Source organism: Lissotriton helveticus, chromosome 2_1 (genome assembly GCF_964261635.1).
Source record: "Lissotriton helveticus chromosome 2_1, aLisHel1.1, whole genome shotgun sequence".
NCBI classification, from domain to species: domain Eukaryota; kingdom Metazoa; phylum Chordata; class Amphibia; order Caudata; family Salamandridae; genus Lissotriton; species Lissotriton helveticus.
Genome location: NC_136059.1, coordinates 1515379236 through 1515396468, shown reverse-complemented (window position 1 = coordinate 1515396468; position 17233 = coordinate 1515379236). Strand labels below are relative to the sequence as shown.

Below are 17233 nucleotides of genomic sequence, written 5' to 3'. Positions count from 1 at the left end.
CATTGAGGGAAGCCTTTGAGTATTTAACTCACATTTCAACAGTATGATGATGTGACATGGATTTTCTTGAACATTAAAGATTCAATTTGACACGAGTTTAAAAAAAAAAAACTACTAAATACACTTTTAAGCGTCAGGCACATAAGCAGAACAAGAAGCATTTTTTTTTTTAAAACAAATTTTATTTGTCTGTAAACAAGAAGCATTTTTAAAGATAATTGTGCGCGTCAATTGCATCGTCTCTGCAACAAAGACACTGATGTTAATATTCGATGATGCCGCACACGAAAAACTCTTCTGTAAACAGAGGGAACAACGAAATGGAGCTTTTTGTACTACACACGCCAAAACCCAACACACTAATTTTCAGGGTCATATCTGACATCAGCGCCAGGGATTGGATCTCTTTTCGTTGCTGATGTAAGACGGCAAGCAGTCCGATTCTTGTCCATTAATTTCCTGACACTGAAGCCAACATTTTCATTATCCATTTAATACCGCAGAAAGCTGTTAGTCCCAACCCACACAACCAGATCCCATCATTAATTTTCTGAAGCCGATAGTAGGTGTCTCTGTGTTGAGCATGAGCAGACGGGTATTGCATTGGCCTCGCACTGCGCATGCTCCAAGGGAACAGTGTCTCCTATGTGACCGTGTTCTTCTACAATATAAAGCTGGACCGCTTCAGGGTTTGCATAGGAGGGCTGAACTGACAGCTACGGAGCTTTGTTTCACCGGGTTCTTTTTCCTCACCTCACGAACACACTGCGACAAACTTTTAACTTGGAAAATTACAATGAAACCCAGAAAAAATATGTCGCGGCGAAATTCGGACGAGGTGAGTAATCATGGGCTGCAACGAACCTTGGTTTTTATCTCAGCAATGACGCTTATGAAGTAATGATATCTTTCTGACAACATAGTTGTTTGCCCGTGAAGTGCTAAGTTGTAAAAATGGAAATAACTATTATCCCTTATGTAACTATTTATAAATATGGAAATAATGTCAACCTCTATGACTATGCACGTTACTTGAGTGTAACCTGAATGCCATAATATTTTGCATTATGAGATTTCAACATCTGCTCTATACAATTTGCTATTCCAGGCACCCGTTACATTTTATGAAGTGGCTGCCTATTTCTCCGAAGAAGAGTGGAAACTTTTACACGAATGGCAGAAAGAACTTTTCAAGAGTGTTATGAAGGAAATTCAGCAAGCTGTGATTTCACTGGGTAAGGCAATCATATCAATTTTTGGAGGGTCAAGGGTGGGTGAAATCCTGATGGGACGCATCGTTTGTGTGTGGAAAAAGTGTACCCCAATATTTTATGATTTCCCAAAAATTTAGAAACTCCAACATTTACCTCATACGGTTCTCCCGCTAGAAATAATTGTGTTAAGAGGCACCCTCCCGGATAGCGGTTCAACAGAGTACCAAAATAAGTAACTTGGATCCTTCAATAATTGAGTTCTAGATCAGAGGAAATATTAAATAATTTTATTACTGAGAAATCTCAAAATCATATGTTAAAGAATACATGCCTTGAAGTCTCAAAAGCATAGTTAGACTAAATAGTTTAAAAAAAATCAGAAGAAAGCCCAAAATGAGCAGCAAAATCAGAGTGAAAACAAATAACATCCCTAGTAGAACAAGAGCGTCTTTTCTGAAAATTTCAAAGAAAGTGTACAGTATCTCTAGCAGAATAACCCAGTCCTCTGGCTCACCCCCCAAAACAAGGGTTCTGATACACAGTGCTTGCATATCAAATTAATGAAAACTGCAGATCATCATAGCATGATGACAGGTAACAACTCTTTAGCAAAGCAAAGTTAAAAAGTCATTATCTAATACAAAAGACTATCCCATTTTAAGAAAAAATCTAGCATCTTCCGAGCTACTGCCATCTATAGGTGTTCGAAAACTAAACATTTCAACCATATCGTTTGACGCAAATGAATAAGACCTGTTTACACTAAGGAACTACAGCAGAAGGGCCTTGGATATTGCAACATATCAGGAACACTGGAAAGTGCATTCTAAATTTTTTATTTATACCAGTGGCAAAAACCCTTTACATCAGCTGTCTTTGGTCTGCGTAGCCTGTGAGGAGAAGAGATGCACGGGGGACATTATGGAAAGTGGGGAATAAATGAGTGAATGACAGAAAAAGCATACACATTGCCTTGACATGAAGTTTTCAAATAAAATGTGACACAACTAAATCATGCTAATAAACACACTACTATACATCATATTAAACTCCTTTCATCTATAACCGTATTAACTTTTTAAATTTTTGTTTTGCATCCAACATAAAATCATTAATATTCGTTATTATTTATAGCATAAAAAACGAGAGTTGAAAACGCTTCCTCACTTTCATGGTTCAAATTATAGTTTTGATGCTCCATGGCTTATGTGATGTAAAGAATTTGCGTGATCAAACAGCAGTGTCCAATCACATTACATACAGTGCCATTATTTATTTCCTTATCTGTTTTTTTCTTCAAAAACAGCTAGCCCCATATGCTTGGATTGTCTTCATTTTTTACTTTTTTGCTATATATAGGATATTATCCTTTTCTGTGTGGTCACTTCAGATTCACTGTTACTTCTGTTAAGCAGGAGTGAAGTGCCTGTGCTCTCCTTTTAAACATAGTCGGGCCCATAGCCAGAAGTATATTTTTAGGGGGGCATGGCTCTCGGGTATGACCAAACATTAAAGATGTACTCCATACATGCATTTGTTCCCAAATACTGGTTGTATTACTATATATTGGCCCCCAGAATATCGTGGTACAAGAATGAGGATAGAATATTAAAATGTAAGTCCATATAGGAAGGTAACAATGTATCATTTGTAACTGATATATATATATATATATATCTGAGAAAACTTGCATTTGCTCCATAAACTCCTTTAAAAACGAGCGTAGACCCAGTAATTCATGACATTTTTTTCAATTTATTGCCACCATGTAGTCCGCCATGGCTCGTTTCGGTCAAACACTGACCTTGATCACATGACACAGCTCAGACTGTGGTACCGCCTTTTAAAGTACAAGTGCAGAGAACTTCGCCATAGACATAGAAAATAGATGACATATTGTTCATTCATTTAATTGCTTAAATGCTTAAATTTTGCTATATGATAAATCATATATCTATAGCTCATAACTAGAACACCCTGCTGGTAATTGTAACCATCTTCGTAATATCAGTTTAAATGCATGATTCCTATTACATCTTCCATTTCATAAAATTGTGGCTGAAGTAACATTGTGCCTACCCCTAATAACCCAATTGTACAGAACTATATATATATATATATATATATATATATATATATATATATATATATATTTATATATATATATCACATAGTTATATATATATATATATGTGGAATAAGGTATAGAAAATTGTACTTACATTCCTGTCCATATTTCGAATTCAGTATTCTGTGCCCCAATATTCTAGTTCGATATTCAGGGCGCACACCGTGTGATTCTATACGAAGCAAGATGTAGACTTTTTTAAAGTACATATTAAAGCACACTCAATCAGCTTTCCACAATCCCACTTTAAATCCTATCAGTTATATGTGAGGGGTCTGAAGTTGCAAAAATAGGCTAACTAGCAACTTTGTGAATGTTCTAAACTGTTCAAGCTTTGTGATATTCAAAGTTTATGGAGTTATTTAAAAAATATATACACTGGACTCAGCTTAGAGCCCTCCCTTTGACACCTCTTATCTCAGTTGGTGGATGCTGAGTCTAATCACTTTTGGAGGATGTCCTACCTTGGACGTATTGCATCAGGAAATCATCACATCTGGAAAGCCCAAAGGGAAAACCTTTACCTCACGTAAAGTTAGGAAACATTATCTGCTTTGTAAAGTGTGGAATTTCCAAAATTCTGCCCGACTTTAATCAATCAATCAGGGTTTTTGTAAAGTGTGACTAATCACCAGATAGGGACTCAAGGCGAGGGGGCCATTCCGCAATTTAGCCGAAGAGCCATGTCTTGAGGACCTTCCAGAATTGAGGCAGTGACGGTGATTGCCTGAAATGCAGAGGCAGGGAGTTACTGGTATTCGTGATGAGGTAGAAGAAGGATCTTCCTCAATCCGAGGTCTTGCGGATCCGTGGGACAGCGGCCAGTGCCATTTGAGCGGAGCAGAGATGTCTGGTGGGTGTGTAGAAGGAGAGGCGGTGGTTGAAGTTTTAATTTAACTTGCCACTAATTTAAAATAACTTAACAGAGAGCTTTGACCATATCCATCAAAAACATTTTGGGAAAGTAGTGGTGAATTCGTATTAAACATTTTACGGCTGCAACACTGGTGAAAACCTAATGGTATTTAGATGTAATTATACAGGGGAATTTCACTATAAGGTTGTGACAAAAGATGTATACGTCAATTACATTTGATCAAATGCACCAGTCAAAAGTGCATGCATTTGAAGCAGGCTCCAACAGTGGCATACACGCCTTAAAGGTACAGGAAGGTTGTACAAATGTGTTGAATAAAAGGAGACCTTTATTAGACATTGACCAGCAAGGCAGTTAGGTGTGGTGTTGGGACAGAAAAGTCCCTTGCACAGTGATGGATGTGCACTCTTGCCCTGAGTGCCCCAGCTGTAATGATGCCTGGATCCCTAATGCTGATTTATGTTGTCCTGGGCGAACACAGTCCAGGCATATGCGCCATGACATAGGCTTGCCTCACAGATTGCAGTCTTTTTGGACCAGCAGGGTCACCCAGAGCGCTACTTTCATAGCAGTAAAAGGATACTGTGAACAGGGCTTTTTTACCTGTGTCACTGGAGTGAGCACATTAAACTAAAGTTCTGCTGCTGTGTGCTTAACTCACCCTTGGCCTACGTCGGTTTGGTGTGTAGTACTGCACAGTGCATGTGTGGTGTACGTGTGTAGCATGTATGTGTAGACAAATCTCCTTGACAGATTTGTGTGTTGATGCATTCCTGTAAGCTGAGTAGGACACAGGAGGAAGAGAGGAGCGACCTCTTCCATACACTTTGAAGGGTGTTCTTTGATTCAGAGAGAGGTCACTGAGAACGGGATTGGGCACATCTCACAAAGGAGATGGGGCTGATAAGAAAATTACAAAGAGAATGTCTGAGGCCTTGGGGTAACCTTTTGATACACATATCACTGTGACTGACATTCCGGTGAAAACCTATAGTCATTCTCATGGCCTGTGTTGTGGGGACTATCTGATTTGGAGTCACCCCTATTGTGACAGACTTCTTTCTGGAGAAAGGGCAGTGCAGAGGAAAGGGCACTACAAAAGGAAGCAGAACCCCAACCTAAACTTCAAAAACTCAGACTTAAAATCACATTTGGTGCCTGGAAATAGACTATAAGAAGGGGAGCTCAAAAACTCCCAAAATCTGTCAACTGCCAAGCAGCCAGTTGGGCTGTGTGAGGAGTAGAAGTTCTGCAAGATTTCTGCCTGAGACCAGGACTGGGGATAAAGCTTGCTAGTCTCCCAGCTGGGTGAGGAGATATCACCCTGGGAATCTAAGACCATCTGCCCCTGGAGTCTGAAGCACCTGCTTGCCAAGAAGAGTGACCCCGCTAAAGACGAGGGCAGCGCTGGAGTGAAAGAGGTCCAGTGGGGGTCCCAGCAATTGAGTCCCTGTAGAAAGGCTTGAGGAGATGACTGCTGCACTGATTAGGTCGTTTTCCATGTGTCAGTACCCCCCTGCGAAGGGGGCATGCTCAGAGACTCCAGTTGCTCAAATCCTGCTGGTGTGGGTCATATTTACGGGCCAGACAACCCCAGGGGAACCTCTCTGCCAGATAGTGCTTCAGCGCTGGAACACTTTTGACTTCAATAAAGAGACAGAATGGGACCCCCTAGACTCTGACTACTAGTGGGGTTTAACTTGAATGGCGTCTATAGTGAATGAGGAGAGTGAGACTCAGGGACTGCCCCCCCCATGAAACACTAGGGTCTGAGTAATGGCTTCATAGTTTGCATCTAGGATCATGCTTTGTGATAAAATCTCTTATTGATGCTGATTGCCTGGTACTGCCCAATTGGATCCTATAGAGTCCTCCACTTCTTGAATTATGGACATTCTCCACCCTTTCACATGTAGTAGATTATTTGCATAGAATGTTAAAGCTGGCACCCTCTATATGGCTAACATTGCTTGGAGGAGCATGCACATTTCTGAGCAGTGAATGTAGAAAGCATGTCAGCCTGATATGTGGACTAGAAATTGAAAATATTTACCTGCAGAAGGATTGTTCGGAATTACAGTAGGTGCAGATAAAACTCAAGCTTCATTATATGAAACAGTTACGAGACTACATTATTTAAATGAACTCTAGAAAGCCAAATCACCTCCTTAATATAACACAGACTTCTCAGCAAGTAGCTTATACTTTACAGTGACTATAACAATTAAAGTAGATATGACTGATATGCATTAAAAGAGAAGGCGTCAACTCTTCTCATCAAAGGCATATGGTAACAAATAACAAGGGGGTGCCATTGATAAGCAATTTGAGAAATGCAACGTGGATCAAGTAAAGATGGTTATATCTTATTAGGACTTTGAAGACCACTATGCAAAGTAATTTGTGGATCTCACACTAAGATCCATTTTAGAAAATAAAGCCCAAAAATGTACATAAAAATCCAGTTGAGCTAGGCCTATTGTCCAAAACACAATAATCTGTAAATTTCACTTAAAATCTCCAGTCACCTTTTCTCCATGTGTATCCAGCTCTCATATGTGGAGGAGTGTGGCTCACTGCTTAGAGCGGCAGTCCCTGGTACAGAGGTCTGGCCGGGACCAGGGTTCAAATCCCGCCTCGGCTGATTTGGCGGATCTTGGGCTCATAATTCCTCGGACCTGATTTCTCGCCTCGGTGCCTACTCTGAGCATGAGTCCCACGCTGCAACTCTGGGCAATAGCTTGCTTAACCTCCACAACGGCCCCCTACAGCGCTGGGGATGCCTGGTTGCACCCCGGGGATGCCCAGGAGTGGACATTTCACGGGGAAAAGCCAGGATGGGTTCCCTAGCGGTATGAGTACAGCGCCAGGACACACTGCTTGCCGGGGTATCAGTGCGCTTTACAAATACGTCTACATCTACATCTACATCTACATCTACATTTTGCTCCTTTAGTCTCTCTCTTAGTTTCTCTATTCTCTCCACATCTCCTAATCTCTGTTCCCACTGCTTCTCTCAACCTTCGCCTCACTACCCCGGTTTGCTGCTGCATTTATCGTCCCATTCCTTTCTCTCCTGCTCTCTCTCTTGGCTTTTCTACCTACTCTATTTCTTTTCGCTCTACTTTTCTAAAATTTCTTCTCTCTATCTTATCTTATATCTGTTACCTACTTCTCAATATTTCGTATTGTCTCTCTTGCCCTCTTTTCCATAGTCCATTTATCACAACTGAATCTTTCTCTTGGCTGTGCATGGCCATCAGCAGCACCTGCCCCCTACCTTTGACCACTGTTCTTTTTGCTGTACCCCATCCCCAGAAACCTATTACCAGGGGGGTCTCCTGGAACTGTAGAAGACCGCTACGATCATGAAACAAAGAAGTCAGTACAATAAAACCAGCATATTCCTGCAGCTTGCTGCCAATTCTTATTGATTGGGACATCAGGCTGACTGTATTTGTTGGGTTTTAACTGATTTTGGGGCAGACAGCAACCTATTGACATCTACCCTGCTACTTTCACAGTGAGGTGGACTTCAAGGAGTTGTCCACAGAACTGGAAAAGAACATATTTTTGGTAAAAACACCAGACACATTTACTTTTTCAAAATCAAAGTTGGGAAGGGAGGAAAATGCTTCCCATGAGTCTATAGTTTGATTTTCTTTGTTTTGCTATATTGTGCAGCATGCTGTGTGCTTTGTGGGTTACACAGCAAAACAAAAGTGAAAGCAGACCTAGCTAATGGAATCTGCCGGGATCCAAAAATGTTCTACCACATAGTGTTCCTACCCTCATCCTGATACCTGTAGTACCCCACTGGGCTATCGCCTGTGAAAGGAAAAGCTGCCTATGCCCACTTAGACACATGGAAACATCAATAGTTTGCCTTTCAAATTCACCCATTCGGGCACTATAGGTAGCTGCAGTATTTAGGGCAGGGCTCAGTTATCACCCAGAGAAACCTGCAAGACCTAGACATTTCAGAAAACAAGGCACCTGTTGTAGTCTGGGGTGGTGTAGCTTGCATGGATCCCAGTATCTTTTCTTACCCAGAATGACCTGCAAACACCAAACATTGGCTAAAGCACAGATTTTCCTTATATTTCCGTGAAGGAGAATTCAAGAATCTCTGAGGATCTATAAAATTCCTACCACCCAGCATCTTTACACTTCTCCACATAAAAATGCTACCTCAAATGTTCACCAACTATTATGCATATAATCCATTAATTTACATCATAACATCAATGTATTTACTATAACCATAAGTCAGATAAAGATCAAGCAAAGAGTCAAAGGAGTTAACATATTTATAAAGACAGATTCATACTACACAGACCTTAAATTACAATATATAAAAATCAGAGAATGCTAGTTAATGTTCTGTGACAATGTCTAGAATGGTCACTTGTCATACAAATGATTTCAGCCTCAGATGCACTGATTATGGTTTCCACAATAAATTGTTCAAGGAGATGAATCCTCAGTGTATTGACCCTGGCAGGGTTATCTAGATATTAGAATATCTATCTTTCGAAAATGGTTTATTATAGCAGCCATTTGTGACATGGAAGCTATATTGGGTAATTTCAGATTCACACTAGTTCTGGTAAGGGCATTTACATCCCTCTGCAGCAGGCACATTAACCTAACAAACTATATGGCTCCTGCAAGCAAAATAAAGATCTCTAGAGCAGATACATTATCTCACTAGTTATATTTCACAACAGGCACCAGTCAAATGTACGTCATACCCGACTTGTGATGACTCTGCCCCAGCACAAAAGACTAATCAAAGAACTATGCCATATTGGAATCTAAAGTTTTCTGATTCGACATTGCTTTTGAATGGCTGGTAGGTTTAAGTAGTGACAACCACAGAAATAGGAAAGCTAATGAATGTTGCTGGCTTAAGAACAACATGACTCAATGTCCTGTACAGTTGTTCAGTCTTTTAACACAGCAAATTCTTGTTTGACATACCATATGAGAAAGGTGAGAATGGAGTTCAGCTAACGTCTATTGAATTCTTGCCCTCTCAGCTGTGACTGTGAACTAGTGTTGTTTCCACCTTTCACATCAGCCCCTCACACACAACACTGTGGCATCCCTTAGGGTCCATCATATCCCCCTTGATGATTGCCTTCAGGCCATGAATGCATGGATGATGAATAAACATCTAAAGCTAAATACTCCAAAGAAAGAGAATATGACCTGCAGGAAATGGAAAAAATACCAGCAAACTGTGATATGCTCTAAGGAATTTGAGGTTACTCACATTACATTTCGTCCTCCCATATCTTGGAAACCAACAGAAACTGCAGCCATCCTCACACTTGTAATCTGCAAGCTTGTCTATAACTTGGGCCACCCTCATTCATCATCCACAAATGCAAATGCTATTGCAAGACTTCCTTCTCTTGACTTCACCCAATACAACACCTGACTCCAGTCTTGCAATCACTCCTCTGTCTACCTATATCAAGAAGGGCAATGTTCAAGACACTTTGCAATGTCCATAGAGCATCCAAGGAAAAGGACCGATATACCTACAGGTAAAATTCAAGCAATACAAACAAAACAGGACACTGCGCTCTAGGCTTGAACCACTTTTCATCATACCACCTTTCCATAAGAAATTCTTTGGAGGCACTGCTTTCTCAGTACAAGAGGCCAAGTCCTGGAACACACTACCAGCCAGCACTTGAAGCATCCAGGCACAAATACACTTTAGAAGACAGTTGAAAACATGGCTATTACCTGACAAACTGGATTTTAGTGTTTGATGTGGGAGTACACAAGTAATTTCCATAGTACAATTCCTTTACACCTCCAGTTTTAAGCCCAAGTTTGGTATGGCTGAAGATGTTGCCATCTTGGAATTACCCTTACACATTGCAATTTGGGCCTCTTTGCAGTAAGGCAAACTGGAACTACTGAAAAGGTAGTAGGCCAGGGCCTGATAACTTTTACCCCATTGGTTAAGAAGTTACCAAGCGCCACCCCATCCAGAACACTTTCCGGACCTGTGGAGGGTTAGAAGCCTGGGACCTGAGAGGAGCCCTGTATGACTGGATTTGCTCCCTCCTGTAACCAGTATAAAAAAGTGAACTCCAAGGGTTAGTGGACTGATAACCCTTCTGGCTAAAGGGATACAACAAGCTGCAAGAGGCATTTTCCCTGAAGTGCTCAGCGGACCAGTGACAACTAGGCCTAGGCTGAACTTTGCTGTTGGTCTCTACCTAACACCCTGAGAGTCTACTAAGTGCCTTCACCTGAAATCCTGGGGGCCTTAGAAGTGTACTCCTGTGGCTATTTTGTTACCAAAAGAACATTTTTAAACTCTCAAAAAACATTTTCGCCAGAGCTTCTGCAGAACCACCTGGGAAAAGTATCCAACCACAAGTTCCACATGTCGGATTGAATTTAATCTTTGCCTCGTGAAAGTCCTCCGCACTTGTGAAACAATGACAACATCCCATTCTGTGTTGGGACTTGGAAATTTCTTGGCTAGAAATCTCCAAAGCGTAATCTGAACTAACCTACTTCAGGTACGAGACCTTCGGTTACATGGCAGCAGCTGGAATTTTGGCGCTGTCCCATTCTGAGTTGTTGGGACTTAGGAGAAATGTGAACATTTTCTTCTAAAAAGTAGCAACAAGCTGACAAAGTCCCTTTCTGATATGGGTCTTCAAAACATTTTTGAACTTTTTGTTTTCCAGACTTTCACTGGGCATAATCCACATGGCCTATCTGACCCTGGCTCCATCGTAGCTGGCCTCCAATCCCGTCTATGTCCCTGTCTACTACTTCCATAGACTATCATTGGCTCTGAGTGCTTTTTGGCACTCGAGTTTTGTTATGTTTGAGTCATTTTGTTATTTAAATTGTATTCTATTTTTTAAATTCACTTGAGGATTTTACTGCTTGCTGTTTTGATTTTATTGCTGTGTTGGTACTGCATAACTATTTGACACATTGTGCAAATTTAAGCCCCTTTGCTCTGTGCCATAACTACCACGGGAAATATATGGAATCATTGAAATTGTATGATGACCATTTGCCATATGTCCAGGATATAGAAAGGCGCTCCTTAAATGTTACCTGCCCTGTTAGCCACATTAATTTATTTTAATTAGATTAGGTGTACCCAAATAAAGTGTGATTATTGGAAGATTATGTGGTGGACAGAATGAAGGCTATATAGTTGTAAAATGCACTCAGAAGATACTGCTTTCTATGGCATTTTTCGTCATCCAATGTTTGAAGAAAATCAGCTGAATGTATTTATTTACTGGTGATGATGTAGAACCTAGGAGCTCAGTTTGCTAATTACCAAATAAATGTGATTGTATAATGATGTGATGACTGCTGCAACTGAATGCAAAGCAGGTTACCTGCAGATTAAATTAGTAAAAAACAGAATGAAAAATGTAAGTACATTTTCAGTGCAATGTTATTTTATAGGTGCCTTTTGATTATTTTTTTTGATGAATTGTTATTTACAACGGGCCTGATACTACAGCTTTAATCTTCAGTCTTCTACATTTTCCTTTCAAGAGAATTTGTTTCTAGCACTACCTGAGAAGCGGTTCAGTTCTAAGGATTTGGTGGGTCTGTAATGTATATGTTGTCTGCTCTCCAATTGGCTGTCACTTTGTGAAGTGGATTGTCACTAGCTCTCAATTTTAGCTTCCGGCTTTCTAACTCCAACTTACTTTCATCATCTCACATTTGCTCCTATAACTCTTTCCCAGCCTTCTCATTCTCTCTCCTGGAAGTCATCTTCCTGGCCAAATGTTAGTCTCAATAGAAGGATGCAACTCCACCTCAGTTAGTGCAAATCTAAGTGAGTGTCTTGGTTGACCAGTTCTTTCTTCAATCCTGTGTCTTCTCTTTCTTTACTGCTTTGAGGTACGAGCTACATAATATGGACTCATGTGTGAATGATTACATGCACTTTCCTACCCCACTTAGTCACCTCATGGTTTTGATACAACTTAAGACACAGTCTGAACTATTACTTTTTGACATTGATGGGAGATCTCAGGCCACCATTGATTTGGCTCAGAACAATTCTGTATGTAGTCATACAAAACAGAGTTTTTTTTGTGTTGGACATAATCATGACATACAACTTCCTACTTCCAATGTTTAGATTTGAGGAGTAGTATATAGTAATTTTCCTTTTGAACCTTTACTTATAGGAAAAATTAGAGTTTCTTGTGTTAGAAAATGGACAACAAATGACAGTCCTAATGTACTCTATACTGAAATTCAGGATTTATTAAGCACGTAATTGCTTTGCCTTTTAATCAGTGACAACTTCTAATACAGAATACCTGATAGTATGGCAGGACAGTAAATTACAGACAAGCAATGAGACACATAATGACTTTCTTTACCAGGTTATATGTTTTCAAATCGAAAATGTAGTCCTAAATTGTTAAAGAACACTTCATAAATAAGCATAAACAAGCACAAAAAAGTTTTTATGCAATATTTTACAAAGATTTAATTGTTTAATTGTAATATTTCTTTTAAACAAAATGGAAAAAAATTTAAGTGAAAGTTAGCATTGCTCTTAGTTTTGTGGCCTAGGGTTAGCTTTGGTCCTTATGGTCTTTGCTGGGTTAGTTTTATTGTTAGTGTTAGACTTCGTGTCAGAGATATTGATGCCTAGATATAAGCTTTAGACTTCAGTAAAGGTAAGCTTAGGTTCAGGGGTTAGGGCTAGTGTTAAGCTCGGGTTTAGCTTTGGTTCGTGTAGTGTACCCTAAAGAGGAAGTGTAATGTTCTGTGTACTCAAACACATATGGATATAGTGTGGACAGATGAAAGCTGGATACGGTGAGGACTAACCTAATCTCTGATGGGTAAGCATTCTTGAATTTATTTTTTTGTATGGGAGCAGAGGACACATAAGGAGATTTGGTTAACACGAAATTCGAACGAGATGCCAGGCTGAGGAGTTGTTTACTGATAGAGCTTTCCAAGAGGGCACACACCCGTGCTTTACCGGGACTTCACCGGTTCATTTTCATAATCTTGCCGTGATTCTACGTTTAAATCAACTAATTTGAATACCATTGTACTCTGTTTGGATATCTGGCGTCGTCACTTCGAATTGCCTACTTATGGCTTGTACCCTTATCTTCAAACACTTCTACTCAAGATCTCCTTGTGTTACCCCGCCGGGTTGGAATTATCACCGGATGTGGGCTCTCCAATATTTGGATCCAGCCTTAGAGCCATAAAGAGTTGTTGAACACTGTTTTCTGCAACGAAACACGTGTCAGCTGGCTGTTTGTACTAACTATATCTGATACACGATTAAAAAAGAGACAAGAACAGAACAAAGATTCTACTGCCTGGATGGTCCTATTTTTCTTTAAAAATGTACTCATTGGATTAAATGACTGTATATGTGTGCGCAGGATTCCTGTTAATTGCAATTGTGTGGCTTACTATACAGATTAAGGGGTTTGTGAGGGTCTCCCCTTCCTGCTAGCACCATTCCTTTAGGTTATACAACACATACATTACGTAATTATTGCTTGAGCGCCACCACTTCCTGATTACTAAAACCCGTCTCTATCCACTTACATGAGGAGATTTGTGTAGAGAAGAAAAAACAGTGCAAGTTCAAGGAGAAATTAATTTAAGCTATATAATTCCAAGTAATGTATTTAAAATTAGACGACACAGAGCCTTTTTGTGTGAATACAATACGGATGACCAGAGTGCTTCTTGAACAACTGAAAATATCTACATAGAGGGAGGAAATGTTGCATACAGAGCACTCTTGAGTGATTAAATTAGGGCATGTTCAACATGCATTGTCAATCAGAAAGGGGGCAAAGGACAGAGTAGAGTATATGAGCAGGTTTTAATCCTTATCAATTTGTTAACTAGATAATACATTTTTAGCATAGCACTAGCCTGGTCAATTTTTACAAATATATTGACACTGGAAAGACAAAATTATAGTCCTCCTTATTTTTTCTAGTCTCAGATAAGACCACACGGCAAATGTCTTTAAACTAATAAATAAAGATTATAACTGTCAAACAACTTTGACTGTTGGATCACTTAAACCTCACTTTTATTTTTAACCACATTGTTGGTGTAGGTTTCATGACTCTCTTGATAGACTCTGATGGTATCAAACCTGATGCTTAGCAGTTGTCAGTCTACCCATTGAGACACCCACCAACACCACAAGCCTAACATGCTGCTCACAAATACTTGGTCGCTCCTTCCTTTATTCCTATGCTTTAATATTATTTTTTAGCAGTAGCTTTCTCAACTTTTAACAAATCTGATTTCGATCAAACTGTTACTTGTAATGAAAGCTCCTATTTGGACCCAATTGAGCAAAAACAGTTTTCTTATAATGATTATCAAGTACATAATTATTTTCAGTTCATCAGTTGGATGATCTTTAATTCCTCTAGTTTCCACATTAGAGTAAAATAGAGATTTGCTTCAAATTAGCACACCTGCCCAGCAACTTAACATACATCAGCTTATCATGTCGTTAACCCCTAACATAGCTACACAAATCCTGGGTAATTTCCCCCAAATTGGCATTATAGAATGTTTTCATTTGTTATTTATACGCAGTTAACTTCAAGGTACTATGTATATATATGTTTGGATTTGTCTTAACGTTCATTCATGTGATCAAGTAGGTCTTAATCACACACCAGTCTCATGTCTATTCCGCTCATCTTATTGTCTATGATATCAATGAGCAAAATTCTGCTGGATGAACCCCACTTTGGTTTGAAGATAAAATATTGAGTTGTAAATGTCGAGCTACAGAAATATTGAGTCCAAAATATCGACAGTAAGAATATCGTGGTCAAGAATATAGATTTGAGGTAAGAAATATTGCTTTAAAAAATATAGAAGTTAATATCTTTTGCAAAAATGTAGGTGGAGATAACGATGGCGTAACAATCGCAACCGCCGTGCCGGTGGTGGCGACCGTCACGCCATCGCAATGTGATTTACCGACTGCCAGATTACGATGGCGGTGGGTATCGCGGCAGACGGAAAGTCAGTACACCGCTTTCCGCCGGTCGGCAATCGTTACGATTGCCGGCTGGGCGGAGCCGGGGCACATATATGTGGCGGTGCCTAGTAGGCACCGCCATCCATATTATGATGTTGGTTTTCAAGGCCTTTCCATGGTGGTGATGCCGCCATGGAAAAGCCTACAGGGATTTACTTTGGGTGCCTGTGTCGGGCCCCTGGTGGTTTGGGGGTTGCTCTTGGGGGGTACCCATGGTACCCCCCTGCATGTCCATGCACAAGGTGGCAGGCCCCTCGCGGGTCTGCCACGTTGTGCATGGAAATGCACAACATGGCGTTTTACCATTGCAGCGGGTGCTGCAGCCAGCAGCACCCGCTGCAATGTTAAAATGCCATATACATTGCATCAATATCAGGAGTGCGAGACGGCTGCATGGCAGGCTGGCGGACGCCTGCCATCCTAATAGGCCCCCCATTTGTTTAAAATATCGATTTTTTTTAATTAGTGTTATGCATTTTAGTATATATTTTAAATGTGTTTGATGTATTTTTTTGTATAAGTATTTTTTGTTTTTATTATGTGTTACATTTTTTGTAGTTATCAATTTTATTTTAATTACATTTTACGTTTTTTAGTTCTGTAGCGGGTTTATAGGGGAATAGAGTGAGAAGTAAACTAATTGTAATAAATTAATAATATTTTTTTATTGATTCATATTTATTTAATTTAGATTTTATAGCGTTAATGGTGGGAAGTAATTTATTTTTAATTAATTATTATCTTGTTAATGATATTATTTGGTAATTAATATGGTAATTGTGTAAATTATTTTAGGATGAAGGTTGTGGGGTTTATAGGAGGTAAAGGGTGGGAAGTAATTTATTTAGTAATAGTTGTTAATTTATATTCATTAATTAAAAATGAATTATGGAAATTGTGTAATTAATTTTAGGTGTGGGTTGAGGGATTTATAGGGTTAAAGGATGGGAAGTCATTTATTTTTTATTAATTAATAATGAGTCCATATTAATTATTAATTGAAAATTAAGTATGGAAATTGTGTAATTAATTGTAGGTGTAGGTTGTGGGGTTTATATGGCTAAAGGGTTGGAAGTAATTTATTTTTTATTAAGTAATAGTTAATATTAATTAATAAATTGAAAATTGAATATGGAAATTGTTTAATTAATTTTAGGTGTGGGTTGTGGGGTTTATAGGGTTAAAGGGTGGGAAATCCTTTATTTTGAATGAATTAATAATTCGTTAATATTAATTATTAATTGAAATTAAATATGGAAATTGTGCAATTAATTTTAGGTGTGGGTTGTGTGGTTTATAGGTTATTTTTAATAAATCAATAATTTGTTGTTAATTAATATTAATTGAACATTAAATATGGAAATCAGTCAGGGGAATTGTAAGCGCACTACTCACCCGTGAGGGTCTCAAGGTCCGGGGGGGGGGGGGGGTTAGCAGCTCCATTTAGTCAAAGAGCCAGGTCTTGAGTGTCTTCCTGAAGATGTTCAGTGAGGTGGCATGTCTGATGTCGATCGGGAGCTTGTTCCAGGTCTTGGCCGCGATGTAGGAGAAAGCTCTTCCCCCTCTTCTGGATCTGCAAATCTGTGGGATTTCGGTGAGGGCGAGGTTGGCGGATCGGAGGTTTCGTTTGGGTGCGTGGAAGGAGATTCTCTTGTTGAGGTATTTTGGTCCGTGTTGTGAAGGCATTTGTAGGCGTGGGTGAGTATCTTGAAGGTGATTCTCTTTTCTATGCGGAGCCAGTGGAGGTTCCGCTGGTGTTAGTGATAGCCTTGTGTCAAGGGATGCCGAGGACGAGTCTGGCTGCAGTGTTCTGTATGGTCTGGAATTTGCGGAGCATGGACTTGTTGATCCCGGTGTTGAAGGCGTTTCCGTAGTCTAATCTGCTGGTTATGAGTGTGTGGATGACGGTCTTCCTTGATTTGGGTGGGATCCAT

The 17233-nt window shown here is 39.7% G+C and overlaps 1 protein-coding gene across 3 annotated transcripts in view; it reads left to right on the top strand.

The window, feature by feature from the left end:
* The first annotated feature begins 680 nt into the window (after positions 1-680).
* The window catches only part of LOC144819829 (uncharacterized), a 254736-nt gene continuing 238183 nt past the window's right edge, over positions 681-17233 (top strand). For all 3 annotated transcript variants that reach the window (XM_078677556.1, XM_078677555.1, XM_078677554.1), the window contains exons 1-2: positions 681-838; positions 1109-1235. In XM_078677556.1, coding sequence (XP_078533682.1) covers positions 797-838; positions 1109-1235 — 169 coding nt within the window. In that variant the 5' untranslated portion in view covers positions 681-796. The remainder of the gene's footprint in view (positions 839-1108; positions 1236-17233) is intronic.